At 44.6% G+C, this 8,672-nt stretch overlaps 1 protein-coding gene and 1 pseudogene across 1 annotated transcript; both read left to right on the forward strand.

Moving 5' to 3' along the window:
- The first annotated feature begins 3,842 nt into the window (after nt 1–3,842).
- Nucleotides 3,843–4,008, forward strand: LOC112475341 (annotated as a pseudogene).
- Nucleotides 4,009–5,598: 1,590 nt separating this feature from the next.
- ADRB2 (adrenoceptor beta 2) lies at nt 5,599–7,654 on the forward strand. Its single transcript, XM_006906373.1, has one exon. The coding sequence runs from the start codon at nt 5,840–5,842 to the stop codon at nt 7,091–7,093; it is 1,254 nt and encodes a 417-aa protein (XP_006906435.1). The 5' UTR covers nt 5,599–5,839; the 3' UTR covers nt 7,094–7,654.
- Nucleotides 7,655–8,672: the final 1,018 nt, after the last annotated feature.

An 8,672-nucleotide genomic window follows, 5' to 3' on the forward strand; every position in this document is an offset into this window, starting at 1 on the left:
CAGGAACACTCTGAGACCCATAGGATCTAAGCATATTGCTTGAAGCACTCAGCTGGTTAAGGGCAGGACCAGGACAGGAATCCAGATCCATCTGGCTCCAAAGCCCATGCTCTTTCTAGCACAGTGATGTTTATCATTAGCACAAGTCTGGGATGAGATAACTTTAGATATAATAGAAATTATTCTAAATCCTTCAGTAATATTACATAAAATAACAGGGTACTAATAAGAACTTTTTCCCTTTTCAATTTTTTTCAGTCTTTAAAAATAGATGAAGTCCCATTCAGTGGTAAAATACCATTAATATTTTCCCAGGGCTCGCTAATCTTCCTTCTCAATAAGAAGAGAACAGGCCTCAGGTTCAGAACTTTGGCAGACAACAAAATCTAGCTAGAATTTATTAACATTGTTTTGTGCTCATGGTTACCTTCTATTTATGGCAGATGACACCAGTTTTCCACGCGCAGTAATGGAAGTAAAACCAAATTTTCTTGAAAAGTAAATGTGTTTGAGTTTTAGAAGTAAGTCGATGTCGAGAAAAATATTTAGTAAATAACAGTACACCTGCTACTCAGAATAGCAGGAATCGTAATGGTGAAGCATAGGAAAAAAATATCTGAGTTGTTTTGGTGCATATTGACAGTTTTTGCTTGCCAACTCTTCAATAGCTCATCTCCTCAATGACCCTCAATGTGCTTTCTTCCCACTACGGGAAGGCTCTTAGATGTCACCTAGCCCAAATCCCACTCCCATTTCATGGATGAAGACTGAGGCTCAAAGAAAGAAGATGACTTCTTTGAGGTTATGTATAACATAGTTGTTGTGGAACCAGAACCTAGTTCTACCAATCCCTATCCATACTTTCTCCTCTGCACCAAAGTACTTCCATGACAAAGAGACATTCATCAACACACTATTCATTCCCATATCTGGAGTCTCCATCCAAATAATCTTGCTCAGGTTCAGCCAAAGAATTAAGCCCTATATCCTAAGACATCTATTACATTGTATGTAATGACTTCATCTCTCTCTGTCCCTAGGAAGAGAGGTAATAGCTATGTACCATCCTTGGGAAAATTGGGGAAAATAGTCACTCAAACGATCTTCTGTGGGATTTGATTCTCTTGTAAAACCCAAACTGAAAGAAGATACTAGAGTTCAGCCCTTTTGAATGATTGCAACTCCTCAGGCCAAAGAGTCCTTCACATGACCGACTGAAGTCTCTGCTGCTTTAATAAATGGCATCTCCCTTTGTTCAGTCTCCTGAAACACAGAGAATTTATTAGCATGTCTCTCATAAAAAGCTCGCATAGCAGGAAATTAAATTCATCTGGTATAATCAGCTGTTCTGAAAGCTTTGCTGGTTTCTCTGCTTACTTTATGGTTGCCAAGGTGATTTCAAACTGATCGGTTCGATGACTTGTTCTAGGATCATTGCAGGTATTGATGTTAAGGTTAGTCATCGACAAACCCAAGGATGAATAATAGAGGCCTGCCATGATGGTAAAGGAGACTTGAGGCCCGAGGGAAAAAGAAATATTTAACCTTAAGAGGAGAGAACTCAGGACTCTAAGGAATTCTCTCAAAAGTTTAAGGGCAGTCTTGGGGAAGAGAAAGACTTGTTCTGAATGGCCTCAAGGGGGCAGACTTAAGATCTCTCAGTAGAGACTGAGAAGATGAATTTTAGTTCAATATCTGAATAGTTGGAGAAATGTACACAAGAGCTGGTGAGCTTGCCTTCACTAGAGATGGCTAAGAGTTTTGGTGCGAGCATTTTGTAAGGAGCTGACTAAACTATAAGATGCTCCATTCAAAAATCGCTAACGTTTCTTTCAGCCGTAAAACTCAAAGATAATGGTAATTTTCATTACCATCCTTCTTTCTAAAGAACCAAGTTGTGTTGCCTTTTTCACAGCAGTTCAAAATTAAAATATTTTTCTCATTACCCATGTTCAAGAGGTCCTTTTACAATATGATCCGAAAAGACAAATATGCATTCTATACATACATTTTGATTCAAAAGTAGTAACAATAACAGCTATCTCTTTTCCAAGGCATCATGCTAAGCACTTTGCATGCATTTAATATCATTTAATGTAAATGTAATGAGATGATATTGTACAGAAATAATATTAAAGACAGACATTTAAGACCATCATTTAGAAAGAAATCTACAGATGTTTCTCTGCTCAGGGGATCATGAAGATGGAAGGAATCTTGTCTAAACCAAGACCAGGACAAGATTGTCCTAAGCCATCAGCTATTGGTGTGAGGGCATTCCCTGGCAACCACAGAGCCTTATTCCTATTCAAACATTCATTCGGTAAATCAAAATGTGTGTATGTGTGTGTGTGTGTGTGTGTGTGTGTGTGGTTTTATTTTTCTTTATTTTTCTTTTTTTCTGTTTGGCAGGCAGGAAACAACAAATCAGTGTCTTAAGGGATTGACAAAATATGTAATTAGACACTATCAATCACCATAAGAGCTTGACTTTTCTATCAGATAAAGGTGTATTTAGTCTACCAAGATCTTTCCAGTTCAACTGAAGCATTAACTCTCTAAGGCCACAAGTCCAGTAAGCAGTGCCAGCCAAGCTCTTCCACTGGGAAATCAAAGGACAGCACTGGGCGGTGAACACGTATGAGGCCAGAAGCAGACTTAGACTCCTAATCTTCTCTGCCGCCTTCGACTGGACGCTTCTTATTTCTGTACTTCAGTTTCCTCATTTGCAAACTGGAGTCTTGGAAGGGGGTGATAAGCTAGGCAATCTTTTAAACTCATTTCCATTCTAACTTTTTCTAATTCTATAATTCTAAAAGGAGGTCAGGAGAAGACTCTTGGCATGAAGACAACATGTTAAAATTCCTACCAGCTTGGTGAAAGAAGAAAGAGGGAGAGAGAAGAGAGAGAGACAGACAGACAGAGAGACGAGAGAGAGAGAGTCATCCATTTGTCAAGGCTGGTGGGCAAAGACCTGGAGCATCCTTGTTGACATAAGCAGACTCTCTCTCGTTTTAGTATTTGTGGTTTTTTTAAAAAAGGTGTTTCCCCAAATATTCAAAGTTAAAATTTTAAGTGACTTATGTGTATATCTAGATGATCAAATAGTTTGTCCTAAACAGACTTCCCTTGTTCTTTTTGTTGCTGTTGTTGTTATGGGAAGGTTAAACAATATACTTATTTATTCCATAGCTTCACAAACAGGAAGGAACTCTTAAATGACTTAGTTCCACAATTCGGGGCAGATGTATATTTAAAGAAATGTTGTTGCATAACAGACACTGCCTCTTCCTAAAATGCATCATACCAGAGCCAATTTTGGAAAACATAAATATAGGGTGGGTATATTTTGAAAACTATGTGAACATAATAGATCCTTAATTAATATTTGTGGCTTTCACGGGAAATATTTGTTTTTTAAGGCATCTGTCTTGCAAAAAAAAAAACAAACACATTTCCACTAGTGTGAAGGAAATTAAAGGAGGCATGTAGGTTAAATTTTGTTTCTGAGCTTTGCCTTTAGAGTAAAAGTCAAAGTTATTTTTGTCCTGAAGTATTTTATTGTTCTATTAGAGCAGACTAACAACATATTCTAAACTACTAAGTAACTTACATAAATTTCATTTATAATCTACTCTTGTGTGGCATTTCTATGTGCAAAAGCACTTTCACATTATTATTGTATCATTTGATTCTCACTCAGCCCACTTTATTCCCCATTTAGAGACGGAGGAAATTAGGCTCCATCTTTTTGATTTGTCTTAGATGGAAGGATCTGACTCCTGGCTTTCCAATTTCAGTTGTAGAGCTTCTTCCCTTTGCTCCATCCCTTTCTGCATATGATTGCTTCTCCGCCTTTTGGCTAAGATCAAGTGTAATATCTGTCCTTTCTGCATATGATGACACAGTACGTTGAAAGGATTAAAAAATGGGCTTTTGACTCAGGCAGACCTGGGTTCATCTCCTGCTTCTGACACTGCCTGGCCCTGTGTCCCTGGGCAAGCTATATTCCTCTTCGAGTCTCATTTGTGAATTAAGCTAAAAATAGTACCTCCCCTCCCCCACCACCATGGGACTGTGGGATTAAATGGAATAATGCATGAAAAGCACATAGCAGAATGTTCCATAAATGTTAGCCATTGTTAAGTTATTATGTAATCTACAAAATATGTTGGTTACGCTGCATGAAATACTTTCAGTTTTTCAAAGATACTACTAATACATGTGAAATCGAACCCTGAAATTTAATTTATTTTTAATTGTAAAGTCACATGCTAGATTCGAAAGATAGTATTTCATAGAGAAAGACCCTAGTTTGAATGCCCGTTTTAATTTTTTTTTTTAAAGAGAAATTATCTTTTGCTTTCTGTGGCTTCAAACTTCCTTAATGTTAACATTTGTAATAATCCGAGCCATATGAAATTGCCATTTTTTAAAGTCATAAACAACAGAACTTCGGTGATTTGAAGTGCCTCAGCCCAACAGATCGACAAACCTCCCAGCAGATGAAAGAAAGGATTTTTCTAGTTTCAATGAGATTACTGAAAAAGTTGAGATTGGAAGGAAAATTATTCCATTTTCAATGCATATTTTTCCGCAACAGATAATGAGAGAGTGATGCCTCCCAAGAATTAAAAATTAAAGCATACAACTTTTCTCTGTCCCAAAACCCACACATGCATACATAGTCCAGCTCCAAATGAAACCTAAAGGGTGAAATTGTGTCTCAATGTCTGCAAATTTCCAAGGAGGGCACCGAAAGTACTTGACAGCGAGCGCTGAGGAAATCGCAGCTGTTGAAGTCACCTCCTGTGGTCTTGCCAAATGTTTGAAAGGGAATATGCCTGCGCGCGAGCGCGTGTGTGTGTGTGTGTGTATGTGTGTGCGTGTGTGTTGGGGTGGGGGTGGAGGTCGGAGGTCGGGGTGCATCGGTATGGGATTTGGAGTACCTGGGTGGGGCACTCTGCTTGCCTCCAAGGGAGCGTTTGTGTTGTTTACTTCTTTGTGTGCCCATGCCTTTCTGCTTCTGGGTGCTTCTGCGTTTCTGGCCGCGTCTCTGTGTTGGACAGAGGTGACTTTTCGCCTGTCGGCTCCGGTGTGCGCGCGAGTGAGGGTGCTTGTCGGTGCGCTGGACGGGCGTGTCTCAGTGCCGTGGCTGTGGTTCCTTATAAGCCTGAGCATGTCTGTCGGGGTGTATGTGTGCCTGCCCGTGCGTGTCTCCTTGGCCACTCGTCTCTGTTTCCGAATGCGAGGGAGTGCCCGTGTGCTGCCCCTCTGCCCTGAGACCTCAGGACACACAGACGCCCAAGGCGGACAGGTAGCAGCCACAGAAGAACCCAAAGCTCCCAATTGGGCTGGTAAGCACGCCAGCCCCGGCTCCAGCCCTCCAGGACCAGCCAGGGGAGCCGGGAGGGGTGGTGTCTTGCCGCCGTGAGCAGCTGGGCCGCGTTCGGGCCAGCCCCAGGAGGGGGCGGGAGAGGGGAGGGGAGGGGCGGAAAGGGGAGGAGGCCCCGCCCCTTTGGGGCTGCCGGTGCGCCATTGGCGGAAAGTTCCCGCACGTCACCGGGGAGGCAGTTCCTCTAAAGTCCTGCTCACATAACGGGCAGCGCGCACTCCGAGGCGGCTGCTCTAGGTCGCGGGCTGGGACCGACAGGCTCCGCGAGCCCAGAGCACCCCGCAAGCTGTGTGCAGGACGCGCCCCCACCACACCCACCTCACGGCCGCTGGATGAGGCTTCCAGGCGTCCCCTCACTGCCCGCACTGCCCTGCCGGAGGTCCGCCCTCTGAGGCGCGGCCAGTGCGCCGGCAGCCAGTGCGCTCACCTGCCAGACTGCGCGCCATGGGACAACCCGGGAATCGCACCGTCTTCTTGCTGGCGCCCAACGGAAGCTATGCCCCGGACCAAGACGTCACGCAGGAACGGGACGAGGCGTGGGTGGTGGGCATGGGCATCGTCATGTCGCTCATCGTCCTGGCCATCGTGTTTGGAAACGTGCTAGTCATCACAGCCATCGCCAAGTTCGAGCGTCTGCAGACGGTCACCAACTACTTTATCACCTCCCTGGCCTGTGCTGACCTGGTCATGGGCCTGGCGGTGGTGCCCTTTGGGGCCAGCCATATCCTCATGAAAATGTGGTCTTTTGGCAATTTCTGGTGCGAGTTTTGGACTTCCATTGACGTGCTGTGCGTCACGGCCAGCATCGAGACCCTGTGCGTGATTGCAGTGGATCGCTACTTTGCCATCACATCACCTTTCAAGTACCAGAGCCTGCTGACCAAGAATAAGGCCCGGGTGGTCATTTTGATGGTGTGGATCGTGTCAGGCCTTACCTCCTTCTTGCCCATCCAGATGCACTGGTACCGGGCCACCCACCCAAAAGCCATCAAGTGCTATGCCAAGGAGACCTGCTGTGACTTCTTCACGAACCAAGCTTATGCCATTGCCTCTTCCATCGTGTCCTTCTATCTGCCCCTGGTGGTCATGGTCTTCGTCTACTCCAGGGTCTTCCAGGTTGCCAAAAGACAACTCCAGAAGATCGACAAATCTGAGGGCCGCTTCCATGCCCAGAACCTCAGCCAAATGGAGCAGGATGGGAGGAGTGGGCATGGACATCGTAGGTCCTCCAAGTTCTGCTTGAAGGAACACAAAGCCCTCAAGACTTTGGGCATCATCATGGGCACGTTCACCCTGTGCTGGCTGCCCTTCTTCATTGTCAACATTGTGCATGTGATCCAGGATAACCTCATCCCTAAGGAAGTTTACATCCTCCTAAACTGGGTGGGCTATGTCAACTCTGCCTTCAATCCCCTTATCTACTGTCGGAGCCCGGATTTCAGGATTGCCTTCCAGGAGCTGCTGTGCCTGCGCAGGGCTTCTCTGAAGGCCTATGGGAATGGCTACTCCAACAGCAATGACAGATCTGACTACGCAGGGGAGCAGAGTGGATATCACCTGGGGCAGGAGAAAGACAGCAAACTGCTGTGTGAGGATGCCCCAGGCACAGAAGACTTTGTGAACTGTCAAGGTACTGTGCCTATTGATAGCGTTGATTCACAAGGGAGGAATTGTAGTACAAATGACTCACTGCTCTAATGCGGTTTTTCTACTTTTTAAGAATCCCTCCCCCCCAACAAAACACTAAACAGACTATTTAACTTGAGTGTAATAAATTTAGAATAAAATTGTATAGAGATGTGCAGGAGGAAGGATAGCCTTCTGCTTTTCTTTTTTATTATTATTATTTTTCTAAGCTGTAAAAAAGAGAAAACGTAATTGAGTGATTGTTTCTTGTACAGTTCAGTTCCTCTTTGCATGGAACTTGTAAGTTTATGTCTGAAGGGCTTCAGTCCCAGAGGACCTGGGGCTGCTATGTTTCGATGACTTTTCTGACTATCTACCTCATTGGTCGAGTATTAGGGGTAATATATTGCTGCTGGCAATTTGTATCTGAAGGAAACCTTCCTTCCTGCACCCTTGGCCTGGAGGACCCGGAGTCTTGTGGACCTTGCAGCTGTGAACATGGACTCTCCCCGCTCCTCTTATTTGCTGAAACAGGGTGTTGTAGGCAGGGATTTCAGGGGGAGCTTCAGTTGTTTTCCTGAGCAAAGTCTAAAGTTTACAGTAAATAAATTGTTTGACCATGACTTCATTGCACCTGTTTCTCCAAACCCCCTTGACTGGAGTGTGGTTGCCTCCCCCATGGGAAACCACAGGTAAACTGTGTGTAATAAGTGCACAGTGAGTTCCTGTGGGATGGCACAGGAATGACATGCCCTTTCATTGTTTAACCCTTTCATTTGCCTTTGAATCTGCCATTGCCAACCCGTACCTCTCCTAACACTAGGGCCCAGATCAGATCTGCCGGCTCCCAGCCTAGTTCGTCTCGCTGGTCTTACGGTGATTATTCTGCGTTGTTACATCAGAAACACTGACTCATAGAAATGGAGTTATGAGCATCTATTGTGTCCCTCTGTACTCCCCCACCACCCACCTTCCAGTTCTACTTGCTTAATAACTGCTTATATTTATGTCTCTGCTGTATCTTATAGTGGAGAGCTTCGTGCTGCCTCAGGGTTTGGCATTTGAAGGGTAAGGAAGATGTTTTCGTGAAAAAACTGCTAAACTCTGCCCCATAATTCCAAGGGAAACTGAAAAGGCATCGGTCAGAGAGAGAAAAGCTGGAAAACACTTAACCGATGAACCTAGACATAGTATTTTAACCCCACCCTCCTTCTTTACTTCTGTTCCTTTTCCCCCTCTTCCTGTGACTCTGCACTGTTATTTGGTCCAGATAACCCTCTGTGGTGGAAGGCTGGCCTGTGCACTGTCCAATGTTCTGCAGCATCTTTGGATTCTACCCCTTCCATGCCAATAGCACCCCCTGAGTGGTGACAACCAAAATTGTCTCCAGATATTGCCAAATACCTTTTGGGAGGTGAAATTGCCCCTGCTTGAGAACCACAGATACAATTCAAAAGTCCTAACAGATTTTTAGACTCTGTCTAATGTAAGCACTTTATCTTGCACAGTCTCCAAGAGGGATTTTTCATGGTTCGCCCGGTTAATGACAGAGCCTGGGCCGGCGTTCCTTCCACTCTATCCTGCTACCTTCTGAACTTACTTTCCAGCTGCCCAGAAACTGGCAGTGAGACGTGAATTGTTTGGGAGGGTT

The sequence above is a fragment of the Pteropus alecto genome, unplaced genomic scaffold, assembly GCF_000325575.1.
Source record: "Pteropus alecto unplaced genomic scaffold, ASM32557v1 scaffold40, whole genome shotgun sequence".
NCBI lineage: Eukaryota > Metazoa > Chordata > Mammalia > Chiroptera > Pteropodidae > Pteropus > Pteropus alecto.